The sequence below is a fragment of the Prionailurus viverrinus genome, chromosome A2 (assembly GCF_022837055.1).
Source record: "Prionailurus viverrinus isolate Anna chromosome A2, UM_Priviv_1.0, whole genome shotgun sequence".
In the NCBI taxonomy this organism is placed as follows: Eukaryota; Metazoa; Chordata; class Mammalia; order Carnivora; family Felidae; genus Prionailurus; species Prionailurus viverrinus.
In genome coordinates this window covers 163,792,741-163,807,623 of record NC_062562.1, presented here as the reverse complement: position 1 = coordinate 163,807,623, position 14,883 = coordinate 163,792,741, and the positions used below count along the sequence as shown (strand labels likewise).

Below are 14,883 nucleotides of genomic sequence, written 5' to 3'. Positions count from 1 at the left end.
CCTCTATCCTCCAGGCGGTATCCTCCAGGCGGAAGTCTGTCTTCTATTTTGTTTTTGAAATTTTTTTAATGTTTTTATTCATTTTTTTTGAGGCAGAGAGAGACAGAGCATGAGCAGGGGAGGGGCAGAGAGACAGGGAGACACAGAATCCGAAGCAGGTTCTGAGCTGTCAGCACAGAGCCCGACGCGGGGCTCGAACTCACAAACCGCAAGATCGTGACCTGAGTCGAAGTCCGACGCTTAACCGACTGAGCCACCCAGGCGCCCCAGGTCTGTCTTCTAGAGAGCCCCTAGAAGGAGTGCCTCGTGGAGTCGGGCGCTCTCTGCCATGTGTCACTGCCGTGGACTCTTTCCTTGGTTTGGGGGGGAAGGGTGTGCGGGGCTAATTGGTGACATTTGGGAGGGCAGGAGGAATTTCCTGGCACCCACATGCCCTCCCTCTGGGATCAGAGCCCAGGCCACTGGAGGCTGGCTTGGTGAAGCACATGATTGATGAGAGACAGTATGAAAATGGCAGCTTGAGAGCCCCCCCACTCCGCCCTCCGCCCCCATTCTGGTCCCGGATCTGCAACAAACTCACACCTTGGGCAAAGCACTTGGCACGTGTGGGCTCCGTTTTCCTTTACCTGTGAAAGTGCAGGCTGGATCCCACGATCTGGGTGACCCTTTCAACCCTGACAGCGGTCAACTCCAGGGTGAAACTCAGGGTGGGGGGGCTTGATCCCCCTCTCTGCTCTCCAGCTCCTCCCTGATTCCCACTCCAGCCTGAAGCCTCCTTCCCTGGGACCGACAGCTAGGACAGCCGGGGCTATTTATGGTATGGCCTGCGTGTGCTCCCCTGCCCCTCCCGCTCCAGGCCTCGGCCTGGCTCAGGCCCCGTCAGTCAGCCAGTGGAATCGTCCCGAGGCCTGCTTCTTTGGCTCCCTCTCTCCCAGAAACTGGCTATGCCTGGAGGAAGGAGCTCCCCTCCCCCCTGGGGACACCGTCTGGGGAGCCGTCCTTCGGCCCCTGCCTGCCGGGTCTGGGGGTCCCGGTCCGGCCCAGCCCGGGAGCCGCCTCGGCCGTCGCCTCTACTGTGCCGTGATATGGCCCTGCAGAACGCCCTGTACACGGGAGACCTGGCGAGGTTGCAGGAGCTGTTTCCCCCGCACAGCACAGCCGACCTGGTCCTGGAGCACCGGGCCGCCGAGCCTCGTTGGAGCAGTCACCAGAGGGGTGAGGGGCTGCCGGGAGTGGAGGGCTGAGGACCGGGGGCCGGGGTTAACCCCATCAGGCACAGAGACACCAAGTGCTTGAGGAAGAGGAGAAGCCCCTGGCTACTTCTCCCCTACCCAGAGGCTTGCCTAAGCCTTGGCCCAGGAGTGAAGTCATGCGGAGCCCAGAATAGCTTCTGCTGAGCCGCGTGGCCGGGTCAGGCTCAGCTCGGGGACACAGAGACCCTCTCCCTCCATCCGTCCCCGTTTCCCTCCCCCTCTCCCTCTCTCTCTGCCTCTGCCCCCTCCCTCCCCCTCCTCCCCCTACGCCTCTTCCCACAAGCTCATACTCTGTCCTCATGAGCTGGTCCCCAGAAGAGTGCAGGGGGCCGGGGGAACCCCCCGGTGACAGACACGCCCTCTGTGCCAGGCTGGTGGAGAGGCCCAACGGAGGGTCTGCAGAGCGTCCAGAGTCTGGCTCGGGACCCATCGTCACCCGTACGGCCTCGGGACCTGCCCTGGCCTTCTGGCAGGCAGTGCTGGCCGGGGACGCGGGCTCTGTCTCCCGCCTCCTCGCCGACTCCAGCACCGGCCTGGCTCCGGATTCCGTCTTTGACACCAGCGACCCAGAGCGATGGAGGGATTTCCGCTTCAACATCCGGGCTCTGAGTACGGGCCAGGGGCACTGGGGGGGGTGTCTGAGCGGGAGCGGGGAGGCTGGGGACAGAGCCCTGAGCTCCCTCTTCCCAGCCTCTGCCCACCTCCTCTGCTGCTCTCTGCCTGTCTTCGGGGTCTGAGGCCCATGTCCCTCTCGCCCTAGGACTCTGGTCTCTGACGTACGAAGAGGAGCTGACCACCCCGCTGCACGTGGCGGCCAGCCGGGGCCACACGGACGTTCTGCGGCTGCTGCTGAGGCGGCGGGCGAGGCCCGACAGTGCCCCCGGGGGCCGCACCGCCCTGCACGAGGCCTGTGCCGCGGGCCACGCTGCCTGTGTCCACGTTCTGCTGGTGGCAGGAGCCGACCCCAACATCCCTGACCAGGACGGCAAACTCCCCTTGCACCTCTGCCGGGGGGCTGGCACCCTCGAGTGAGTGACCCCTTGCCCTAACCCCCGTTCCACTCTTCGGGCAGGCAGAGAGGTGACCTCGGGGAGGATGAGGGAACACGTTGCGGGCTGGCAGGCCTGGTGAGTCGGGCTAGAGGAGACGGGGCTCAGGTGGAGAGTCAGGATGTGGTTACTCCCCAAACCGTCCTGCCAGCTGGCCCCGGAACTTCGGACCGGCCTGTACCTGGGACAGCTTCTGCTTCCCCAGGGGTGTCGGAGGACTGTGGTGGGGACCCACCTGCGGAGCCTATGTTGGGGAAGTTGTCCAGATCCATGGTGGGGAGGCGGTATACTATGAAGTTTTGGTTTTTCTGAGATTACCCAACGTTCCAGGCACCGTGCTCAGTACAGCAGGAACTGAGGCATGATCCTGCCCTCAGAGAGCTGACCGTCCAGGAGTGATCCGGATAGTCTGTAAAGGATAACAGCCCCCAGTTGGGGCACGCATCAATCCCTGTGGGCAGGGTCTGGTCCTACCTTGGCAGGTCTGGCATTTCCCTATTGGCAGGTACCTTCAGATACAATGGGCCTAGGGACCAAGCTCAACTAACTAAACTCACAAGAAATGGATGGACATACCCATGTGACAATGTATTATTTCGTGTGCGGGAAATTCCTTTACTGCGACCCAAATAATTATGCCCTACGTGTAGGAAGCATTGGGGGATGAGTCCTCGCTCAATTAAAAAAATTTTTTTTAATGTTTATTTATTTTTGAGAGAGAGAGAGAGAGAGAGAGACAAAGTGTGAGTGGGGGAGGTGCAGAGAGGGAGGAAGACACAGAATCCGAAGCAGGCTCCAGGCTCCGAGCTGTCAGCACAGAGCCCGACGCGGGGCTCAAACTCACGAACCGTGAGATCATGACCTGAGCCGAAGTCGGATGCTCAACCGACTGAGCTACCCAGGCGCTCCATCACTCAATTTTTTGATGAGCACGGAATCCTGGCAATCGGAGCCTTGGCAAATCCATGAACAAACTGTACATACAATAGAGGCCCTCTCTCTACTGACTGCACACTTGACAAATTTCACATCTTGCTTCTGAATGAGGCCACATTTTTATTCCTTTTGTGAACCTCCCTCCTGTTAATTTATCCTTCAGCAGACTCCACTGACTTACTATGGTTGAAGGTATATTCCATACCAGTGTGTTCCAATAGAAATATGTGAGCCACGTATGTAATTTAAAATTTTCTAGTAGCTTTATCAGAAGGATGAAATATGGGACACCTGGGTGGCTCAGTCGGTAAAGTGTCTGACTCTTGATTTCGGCTCGGGTCGTGGTCTCATGGCTCGTGAGTTCGAGCCCCGCGTCAGGCTCTGCACTGACCGTCAGGAGCCTGTTTGGGATTCTCTCTGTCTCTCCCTCTGCCTCTCTCTCTCAAAATAAATAAGTAAACTTAAAAAAAAAAAGATGAACAGTAATGCGGTGTCTGACTGGTTCCGTCAGTAGAGCTTATGACTCTTGATCTCGGGGTTGTGAGTTCGAGCCCCACATTGGGTATAGAGATTACTTAAAAATAAAATCTTAAAAAAAGAAATAGATGAAATTAAAAATTTTTAAGTGAGGTAAAATACTTCTAACATAAAATTTACCATCCTAACCATTTCTTTAAAAAAATTTTTTTTAATGTTTGTTTATTTTTGAGAGAGAGAGAGAGAGAGACAGAGTGTGAGCGGGAGAGGGGCAGAAAGAGAGGGAGACACAGAATCCGAAGCAGATTCCAGGCTCTGAGTTGTCCGCACAGAGCTCGATGCAGGGCTCGAACTCACGGACCGTGAGATCATGACCTGAGCTGAAGTCAGATGCTTAACTGACTGAGCCACCCAGGCGCCCCTAAATGAGCTACTTTTTTAAAAGATTTTTTTTTAACGTTTATTTATTTTTGAGACACGGAGAGACAGAGCATGAACGGGGGAAGGGTCAGAGAGAGAGGGAGACACAGAATCCAAAACAGGTTCCAGGCTCCGAGCTGTCAGCACAGAGCCCGATGCAGGGCTCGAACTCACGAGCGTGAGATCATGACCTGAGCCGAAGTCAGATGCTTAACCCACTGAGCCATCCAGGTAACCCCTATAGATAACTGCACTTCATCCATTGATCTGCCGCTGAACGATTAGCTTGCTTTCGCATTTCGGCTGTTGTGAATAGCGCTGCTGTGAATGTGGGCATACAAATATCTGTGGAACAGCTGGAATTAATTTCAATAATATATTTTATTCAACACGTATCTCCAAAATGTTGTCACTTCAACATGTACTCGATATATATATATAAAAAAAACTAACGAGATATTTTACATTCTCTTTTTTGTACCAAGTCCTCAAGCTGGGTGCGTATTTTACTAATAGCACGTCTCAATTAGGAGGCGTCATAGTACAGGGGCTCAATAGCTGTGCGTGGCTGGACAGCACAGCTCTACACAAGCCCACATTGTTACTGCTCGTCGTGTTCTAGTCCAGCCTCTCGGAGATCACACCCAGTGATCATGGTCCTTTCCTCTCCCGAGTAAACAGAAGTATTTTTAAATTTTTCATGGAGAGTTTTAAACACCTAGGAATGTGGGCCGGAGAATAGAATGAGCTCTCCTGATCCATCAAGACGCCGCCCCCCACCCCCCACCCGCTTTGCTTTGCTCGGACCGGTAGGAGCGCAGGGACCTGTCTTCCTCCCTACTGCCATCTCGCCCTCACCAGGTGCGCAGAACTGCTCCTGAGGTTTGGGGCGAAAGTGGATGGCCGGTCTGAGGAGGAGGAGGAGACCCCTTTGCATGTGGCCGCCCGGCTGGGCCACGTGGAACTGGCGGAACTCCTTCTGAGACGGGGGGCATGCCCGAATGCCCGGAATGTCGAAGGCTGGACCCCACTGCTGGCTGCCTGTGACATCCGCTGCACATCCTCCACCGAGGCAGAGGCCACCACCGCCCGCTGCCTCCAGCTGTGCCACCTGCTGCTCTCGGCTGGAGCCGAGGCCGATGCTGCCGACCAGGACAAGCGCCGGCCCCTGCACCTGGCCTGCCGCCGTGGTCACGCGGCCGTCGTGGAGCTGCTCCTATCCTGCGGTGTCAGTGCCAATGCCATGGACTATGGGGGACACACGCCCCTGCACTGCGCTCTACAGGGCCCAGCTGCGGCCTTGGCCCAGAGCCCAGAGCACGCAGTGCGAGCTCTGCTTAACCATGGTGCCGTCCGCGTCTGGCCTGGGGCCCTCCCCAAGGTATGGGGCTGGGGCCCGAGGGGAGGGCCATGATGGGGAGGGGATGAGGGGACTCGGACCTGTGTTCCCACTTGCTCTAGATGCAGCCTGACACATCTGAGCACGTGACTCAGTTCATCATCTTTCATTCATCAAGCAAGCAAAGCCCAGTAGGGGGCAAAGACAAGGACGCAGACCAGCAGGAGGGGTGTATGTGTGTGTGTCGTGTATGTGTGTGTGTGCGTGCACACACACACGTGCTCACACATGCATATACACGTGCGTGTGCATAAATGTGTATGCATGCATGTGTGCATGCACACGTGTGTGATGGAGGTGGATTGAGGGCAGGGGGCCAGATTGTCATGCATCTGAAAAGACGGGAACCAGGACTGATGTGGGCTTCAGGGAGTCCTTTCTTCATCAGGGGGGCAAGCCAATGAAAGAATCGTGCAGGAAGCTCTGCCTGGCTGTGGGATCCGTTCAGTGAGACATTCTGTGCCCAGGAGAGGCTTCCCCAGAGCAGAGCGATGAGCCTGGGTCATGAGGTTCAAAGCCTCCTGACCTTTTGCAGACAGACATGGTCCCTGTTTTTGAGAGCTTAGCAGGACATGCATCACCCAGACCAGCAGCTGCTATCCTGGCACGGGAGAAAAAGCCTTTCACTGTCAATTTCCTGTCTGTATCTTATCTTATTAACATAAAATATTCCCATAGTGGGTTCAACTTGAAGATCTGTGCTACTGATGTCCTGGCAGGGGGCCCTGTCCCATGCCGTGTCGTGTCTGGAGGGGGCTATGTAATGTCACAGAGGGTGCTGGGCCTGGGGCAGGGACTGCCGCCCCCCCCCCCCCCCCACTTCTGAAGAGCCCAGTCAGAATGGATACAGAGCAGCAGGCTGTGAGCAGGTCCCCTGCCCCATCTCTGGGCTTGAACTGTCCAGCCCTGCCTGGTCCTGGACATTCCTCTGCTGGCCCTGCCTTTCCCCTTCACTCACAAACCTAGAAGCATCTGTCTAGATTCCTAAGCAAGACCAAATAATTAAACAGCCCGAGAGTTCGGCAGATTGGTCTCCCCTTTGGGAAAATACAAGAAAATCAACAATTAACACTAATTAATCTCCTATTAACACCAGATAATTAGGAGACAAGCAATTCCCTGTAATCTGACGGTGGCTCTGACAGCTAATGATTTCCCCTTCAGGGAGGGGTTGGAAGAAGGAGGCAGAGCAGCAAACAGATTTCCTGGGACCCCACTGCCCCTGCCTCTTCGCCCTGCTCTGCCCTGCCTTAAGGACCAAGGGGGCGGGCACAACCAAGTGCCCCATTCCTCCCCTCCTCTGGGCGCCTCGCCCCAGGTGATCAAAAAGTTCAGGAAGGAGTCTGCCTCCATCTCCTATGATCTTCAGTGGCCCCACGCTTGCCAGAGGTCCCTGTCTCCCTGAAAGAAGTCATCTGTGATCACTGCCAGGCCCAGCCAGCTCTCCAGGAGCCACTGAGTGCTCAGGAAACCTGAGCTTGTTCCTGTGGCTATAGGGAAGTCACTGGAACTCTTTGAATGCGTGTTCCTTGCATGTAATACAGTGTCCTACCCACCAGTGATAAAAAGCTATAGGTATAGGAGCCTCGCGGATAACAGGAGTGAGCATAGCCCTAACCACCACCAGACACTTTCTAAAGTGTGTTGCCTGCTACGTGGGTTCCTCCCAACAGTTTTCCCAACAAACTCTGAGGTAGGTGGTGACTAAGAATGCAGGCTCTGGAGCCTTACGTACTACCCGTGTGCCCCTCGGCAAGTTGCTTAATCTCTCTGGGCCTCAGTTTCCTCATCTGTAAAGCAAGGACAGAAGAACGTGCCTGCTTCTTAGGCTCAGTATGAGAACTGAGTTTCATCCATATAAGGCCCTTAAAAATTTTTTTTTACATTTTATTTATTTTTGAGAGGCAGAGCGTGAGTGGGGGAGGGGCAGAGAGAGAAAGAGACACAGAATCTGAAGCAGGCTCCAGGCTCTGAACTGTCAGCCCAGAGCCCGACGTGGGGCTTGAACCCACGAGCGTGAGATCATGACCTGAACCGAAGTCGGACACTCGACCAACTGAGCCACCCAGGCGCTCCCATATAAAGCCCTTTAGACAGTTGGGGCACCCGGGTGGCTCAGTTGGTTCAGTGTCTGACGCCTGATTGCAGCTCAGGTCATGATCTCACAGTTCATGAGTTCGAGCCCCAATAAGTTGGGCTCTGTGTTGACAGCATGGAGCCTGCTTGGGATTCTCTCTCTCTCTCAAAATAAATAAACTTAAAAAAAAAAAGCCCTTTAGACAGGGTCTAACCTAGAGTCGGTGCTCCACACCTGTTAGCTCATGCTGTTCTAAGTTAAATAATGTGTGAAAAGCTCTGGAAAGCTGCTGGGCATCATCCCAATATAGGGAGAGAGATTCAGGCGGAACGGCCGCAGGAGGCTTCCTGGAAGGGATGGGACTTGGAGTGGGCAGGGCTTGGAAATGCAGGAGGAGGGCCCAGGCATTCCAGGCAGTGCAGAGACAGGAACCAGCGTGGGCTGGGAGGCCCCGCCTGAACAGCAGACAGGAGTAGCAGGTAAGAGCAGGAGAGCCAGATGTGACCAGACTGTTCTTTCCTAGATCTAAGGAGGAGGAAGTCAGAGACCTGCTCTGGGCAGATGGGATGGGGCTCCAGAGAGCGCTGCTAAGATGCAGGGCAAGAAGCAGAGGGCTTCAGGGGTGTGCGGTGCTTTCTCGGGGGCCCTGCTCCCGCCACCCAGCAGCACGAGGCACATGCCGCATTCCCAGCCTGCCAGGCAGAAGGGTTTTAAAGCCCCCAATGTTACATGTAAGTGTGTGGGGGGAGACGGGTATTATGCACAGGAACGCCGCCAGAGAGATAGCACTTAGCTGTTCTCAGATTTTACAAAGGGTTTGCGGCCACTGCCTATAGCTTGAGATACGGCAGAAGACACGGAATGAATGAAACAAATGTTTCCAGATAGACCGTGCAGACCCCCGGTGAGTATGATGGTGTGTGCACGTGTGTGTGTGTGTGCACTCAGGCCGAGTGCGGCTGTCTTTCTTTCCTTGTGGGCAGTCTCTGGCATAGGCTGCTCTCCTAGCATGGCTCACTCTTCACCCAATCAGGTCACCTCCTCAGAGAGGCTTTTCTTGACCACCCATCTAGGACAGCGCTCTCCCAACCATGCTCAGTCGCTACGCCTACTTATTTTTCATCGTGGCGGCTTAGCTGTAAGTGGTTATTTATGTGGTTATTGTTTTTTCCCACGGAAATAGAAGTTCCCAGCTGACAAGGACCTGTCCGTCATCCTGATGGCTGGGGCCCCAGTGCTCGGCCCATAGTGGCCCTCCGTAAATATTTACTAAACGAGGAAATGAAAGAACAAATCTGGATCCAACTGGACTCCACCACTGCTCCTTCATCAGGCCTCTCCTGGCCTTGTCCCTTCTCTCTGAAGTCCCTCCCTAATGACCTCATTTTAACTTGATCACAACTGCAAAGATCCTATTTCTAAATAGGGGATTTCTAATGGAGATTAGGACTTCAACGTGTTGGGGGGGGGGGGGGACGGGGAGACACAACTCAACCCATGGCAGCTGTCCTATTGGGACACCAAGGGATGTCTGATCATCCCGTGCGGCCTGGCTGGGGAGCCTGCAGTGTGTGGTAACCCCAGGAGCACTGATGCGTCTCTGCCTCCTCCAGGTGCTGGAACGCTGGTGCACGTCTCCGAGGACCATCGAGGTCCTGATGAACACCTACAGCATCATGCAGCTTCCCGAGGAGGCCATGGCCCTGGTGCCTCCTGAAACTCTGCAGGTCAGATTCCAGGACCCTGAAAACACGCAGTCACTCAGCCCGGCCCCAAGAGACTCCCACCTCCTACAGGGAAGCTCTGTCGGTTCCCCCACCCTGCCCCTCAGAAACTACCAGAGACCTGCTCACATCCCAGAAGAAGAAAACCCACAGAATGAACACCCAAAACACTTCTTCTTATAGGCTCCCGTAGACACCTGTTGGCCCCCAGCCTCCCCGCTTTAGGAGAAATGGGTGCCATTTGTCCAAGGCTGCCTCGCTGAGCCCCTCCTTCTGTCCCCAGAAGCACCACCGTTTCTACTCGTCCCTTTTCGCCTTGGTGAGACAGCCCAGGTCCCTGCAGCACCTGAGCCGCTGTGCCCTCCGTGCCCACCTGGCAGCCTGCCTGCCCCACGCCCTCCCCCGCCTTCCCCTGCCACCCCGCCTGCTCCACTACCTGCAGCTGGATTTTGAGGACGTACTCTACTAGGTGAGTCCTGGGGTCTCTGGGCAGTCCCAGCCATTTAGAAGGACGGGTAGGCGGCAAGAGAAGAGTTGGGGGCAGGGCCTTGGCCAGAACCGGCCAGCCCCCTGGACCGTGTGACCTCTCTGAGTCCACGCCTCTCCTTGCAGGTGTCCACTGCCTTTTGAGAGACCTGGAAGCCGGTTCCCCAGGCCCCAGGGGGCTCAGGTCTGCCTCTCACAGCACCCCAAGCCTGGGACGGAGTTGAGCTGGTTCAGGCCGAGGTGGCCCTGTGGATGCTGTCATTCCCACCAGGGAGAGAGGCAGACAGACCATGCGGCCAGGGGATGTCTGATGGAGAGAGAGCTGGGACTCACGGCAAGTGATACACTCCTCTTGGTGGTCTCCCGAGGCATCCCTCCAGCCCGGCCAGACCCTGTATGAGCATTAAAAATCTGCAGGCCTGTGCTGTCGGGTGCTGTCTCCTGCAGGCCTTCCTCCCAGCTGGTCACTCAGGGGGCTCAGGATGGGCAGGCTTGTGGGGCCGCCCTGGATCTGCCCCATGGTGCCAGCTGTGTTATCTTCCCCCTTTCGAATCTACCAGCTGCTGAGCAGTCCCAGGCAGACTGGCCCCTCTGGTTCACGATGTGGCACAAGGGCCACCAGGCGAGATAGCGTCAGAGGGTGGGTGAGCTAACAACCTTGGGTCGGGAGGGAGGACGGCAAAGGGAGCCTTGGGGCAAGGAGGTGAGGCGGCGAGCAGGAAGGCCAGCGAGAAGGTGGGTGCAGGTGTCGGCCATCAAAGAGGGTAACCGTGGTTCAGGCGAAAGTGAAAGATTCAGGTTTGGAAAAAGCAAACAACTCTACCTACTGCCTGCCCTGTGGGTCAAGGAGGACGGGACGCACACCTGGCGCCCGCCCCTCTCTATCTGCTCCTTCCTTCGCGTTAGCTTCGCGGCAGCGGGCGCTGAGAGTCACATGTCCTGGGTTCTAGACTCAACTCTTGCATTAAGTTGTGGATCTTAAGTCTCTTCCCCTCTCTGGGCTCAAGTTGCCGCATCTGCGCAACAAGAGAGGAGAGAGCCCCTGAAGGCCTTTGCAGGGCCAGGGTTTTAAGAACCCACAGCTAGTCCCCAAGCGCAGGTAGGAAGAGAGAGTCGCCCCGTGACGCAAGCGGCCAATCAAATGCACCGTGATCCGTGACGTCAAGGGTCGCCGGACAGGTTTCCCAGGGCCCCGGAGGGCGCAGGCGCCGGCGTTCACGCTTTTTCCCGCCAACTGCGGGCAGCAGGTTGCGGGGCGGGGCCTGGAGGACGCAGGCGGTGAGGGCGGGGCCGGGAGGGCGCGAGGCCGGAGAGGGCGTCGAGAGAGAAGTCGAGAGAGAAGCCCAGGAGGGTCGGCGCCGAGGTGAGTGGGCCCGGGTTCCCGCTTGGAAGGAAGTTTGGCCTTCCAGAGGCGGGGCGCGACCAGGGGGGGGGAGGGGGGGCACGGGCCCGCCTGACGGGAGGGTCCGCGGCCGGGCCTCTCGGCTGAGGAGCCCCACCCCCCCCCAGGGTCCTGAGGGCGCCGACCCCACCGCAGCGGGGGAAGTCGCGCGCGTGCCGGGTCGGGAAGCAATTCCCGCGAGGCTTGGGCGTGTGCGAGCTCGGCTCACTGGGCTCTGGTGCCCCGGTCGCGGGGGGGGGGGAGGGGTGCGGGGGGGGAGGGGTGCGGGGGAGGATGCCCCGGTGCCCATTCGTCTGTCCAACCAGGGTTCAGGGCCGCGCACAGCGGGGGGGGGGGGGGGGGGGTGGCTGGCTCCTAGTCCCTGTTGGCGTGAACTTTCTAGTAAGGAGGGAACAGTGTCAGGGGGATAAGCCCAACGCTGATTGGCAGAGAGTGCTGTTGGAGACTGGGTGACATTTAACCTGAGGCCTGCGTGACCAGGAGGAGCCAGCCATGGGAATGGAGTGGGAAGAGACGGGGGGGAGGGCGTGGGGGCGGGTGGCATGAACCGATTTAGGTTTGGAAAGCTCTCTCTGGCTGCTGAATGGCTTTGGGGAGAGGCGGGGGAGGATCAAAGGCCAGCAGGAGGCCACTGCTGAGGTCCAGAGTCGTCCCCAGAGATGGGGAAGCAGTAGGCGACACTTGGGACCCTTCTTGGAAGACTCCGAGGAGACCTGATGGACTGGACGTGGGGGGGGGGGGGCGCTGAAGGAAAGCGTAACCCAGGGTGCCTGTCAGTGTTTGGGCTGAACAACTGGGCGGAGGGTGGTGCTGATCGTTGCCAAGGTGGGGAGGGTGAGAAGCCGGCAAGGGGTGGAGGAATCGGCTGATCACTCTGGGAGCTAGAAGTGGGAGCTGCCCATTACACGTCTCAAAGAGGCTGTGTTACAAGGTCCTTTGGATCTACAAGTCTGGAGACCAGGGGCAAGGTCAGATCTGGGGATATAAATGGGATCGTTGGCATGTGACAGGTGTTCAGTGCTCTAGGAGAATCCCGACTCCCAAGGGGATGGCTTTCCTGAGCGTTGTTTATGCGTTTTGATGGAAATTTTATTTAAGCCCACCCGCGTCATTCGCTTTGTGCTTCCCGGAGTCCCAGGTCTTAGTCACTCATGTACAGCTGTGAAGGAGACCACTTCCTGCCCGCAGTGACTTTTCCATCTAGCCTGAAAAGCAAGCGTGTGAATGACTAGTTCAAGTACAAGGGACCATGAAGTGCATGCAAAAGGCACGTGGGAGCAAGAGCTGGGGGCTTGAGGAAGGTGAGCAGTAAAGGGCAGGCGCTTGGGAAGGCTTGACAGGAAAGTGGTAAGAAGGGAGAAGGATTTCCGGCCATGGCTGAGCGTGCACGCTCCTCTGCAGGATGCCTTTTTAAGGAGGGCGGGGGTAAGGGGAGAAAGGTGATGTGGAGTGGCCAATGTGAGGGGCTGTTGCCCAACCCCACGCGTTCTCCCACTAGCCGGCAGTGTTAGGAAGGTCCTTTCTGGGGTTAGACATCCACAGCCACTCTTGCAAGCCGGGGAGCTTCCTCCCCAGCCTCCTGGCTGCGGGTCCCGCGGGCTCAGAACCTCTCCCCGGTAATTGCTTTCCGTAATGTGTTTGCTCCAAACCAATTTCACGCCTCCGTGAGGACTCCGCCCTGCACTGGAGGCGCGGACCTCCCTCCAACACCACCCCCCCCCCCACCGGCCACGAACCTACCCACGTGCAACGCGTGCGCACACACAGACGGCACGCATTTTACACAACACACAGGGGTCGAGTAACTGGACACAAAAAATGTACCTGAACCTACACGCGTGCATACTAGACTTGATTCTTGGGTACAGTCCCCGCCCCGCCCAACCAGTGTCCTCACACTTGAAATGCCCCGCAGCAGCGCCCAGCGCGCTCGCCCTAGGAAGGCTCACCTGGCTGGGTTCCTTTGCCCTCGCACGGCTCCTAGACCAACGCCAGGGGGCGCTGCAGTACTCCGCACTTCTCTCGCGGTGACGCAGCTGCGCGCTGCCGCCACCAGAGGGCATCCGCGGGCAGGGCCCGACGCTGCCCATCGCGAGTGGACTCTCCCGCCAATAAGTGACGTGGAGGTACAGGTACGTCGGCTTTGACTTCAGAATACTTCGTTCTTAGCGCCCTACGTGCTGGCTTCCAGACCATGAAAGGCGGGGGGAGGGCAGATGTGAGGTCCGATACAGGCACGAAAGCACAGAGGGTAGATTCAAAATAACATTCTTCTGTATGAGCCTTTACCCAACAGGTGGAATATAGTGAGAGGGGGACAAGTTCGAGCATGTGGACGATTAAAGAAGCAGAATGCTATTTGAGACAGAAGAGTGCTTGCCCACAATGGGCCTGTTCGGGGATTCAGTAAGAGAAGCACAGAGTTTTCCTTTGGTAAAGAAAGGAGCCAGCTCTATTCAGATTTGAGAGTGACGGCTTTTTCCCGGGGACTGATAGCAAAGTAAAGGAGAGCCCCTGGCCGGGGGCTTCTGTCCTTGCCTACTCTGCTCTTCGTTGTCCATTTAGTACAGGAAGGAAAGGTATTTTGAAAGGCATTTCTTCATGTCTGACCCTTGCATGGGGTTGTTGGCAGAGTAGAAATTAATCACTTCCTCTCACAGATGGAGTTAAGTCAGAAGGGCCAAGGTTACGTGGCTCAGTGAGGGGTCAGAACAGGACCTTCACTCCAGGTCTTATTACTGGTCGGAGGGAGAGGGGTCGATATATACCCATTTGAGCTTTTGGAATCTTGTACTATGCAATTTTATTACCTATGTAAAAAAAAAATGGAGTGCCATTCCTTTTAAAAATGTCTCTTCCTTTGTGCTTCATTCGCTGGTGGTGTTACTGCTCATTCAGCTTTAATTTCAGAGCTTGTAAGCCAAAGTCTCCTCAATAATTTATCAAGGCAGTGAGCCTCTGTTGTGTGTCCGACACTGTGCAGCCATCAAGCCAAGTACTGACCTCTCATCTTCAAAGCACAATACACTTTTGAAACCTGGTCTTCCATATTGGTACCGTGACGCGCGTGGTCACTTCATCAAAGGGTTCCGAAGAGTATCTTTAGAGGGATGTACAAAGATTTTCCTAGTACGCTAGTAGTGAGGTAGGGCTCGCAGACCTAGGGTGAGGCACCTCTTCTTTCTCCGTGGCGACATCTTCCCACTAGGCTTGTCTCTCAGAGGTTTCATGAGTTTAATGTAGAGCCCGAGATAGATCAGGACCGCGTGGAAACCACACTCTTCTCCCTTTTCCACTCTGACGAGTTGTCAATCAAGCGTAACCAAAGAAATCTCCCTTCTTGGTTGCCCCCCCCCTTTTCTGTCCCACTCTGGTGACGGTGTCTTTCAGGGTACTGTTTTTTAATACCTCAGTCTGACATCAGTGGTGTTCACTAGGTCACCACGACACTCCTGATTTGAACAAGCGTCACTGAGATCCAGAGTTCTCCCCTTGCCTGCTCTGCCTTGGCTCAGAAACGCTTACCTGAGCCAAGTAACTTCCCCTATCTAGACTGCATCTTCCTAAACTGGCCTGGCTTTGCTATTAATTTTAACTAGCTTGACTCTCCCTGCCCCCCCCACCCCCAACAGTTTCCCAGTGACCAGGTGACCCTCATTT

At 56.4% G+C, this 14,883-nt stretch overlaps 1 protein-coding gene across 1 annotated transcript; it reads left to right on the top strand.

The window, feature by feature from the left end:
- The first annotated feature begins 710 nt into the window (after positions 1 to 710).
- ASB10 (ankyrin repeat and SOCS box containing 10) lies at positions 711 to 10,244 on the top strand. Its single transcript, XM_047825964.1, has 7 exons — positions 711 to 817; positions 936 to 1,215; positions 2,014 to 2,281; positions 4,997 to 5,516; positions 9,225 to 9,338; positions 9,619 to 9,804; positions 9,948 to 10,244. The coding sequence occupies exons 1-6, from the start codon at positions 815 to 817 to the stop codon at positions 9,802 to 9,804; spliced, it is 1,371 nt and encodes a 456-aa protein (XP_047681920.1). The 5' UTR covers positions 711 to 814; the 3' UTR covers positions 9,948 to 10,244.
- Positions 10,245 to 14,883: the final 4,639 nt, after the last annotated feature.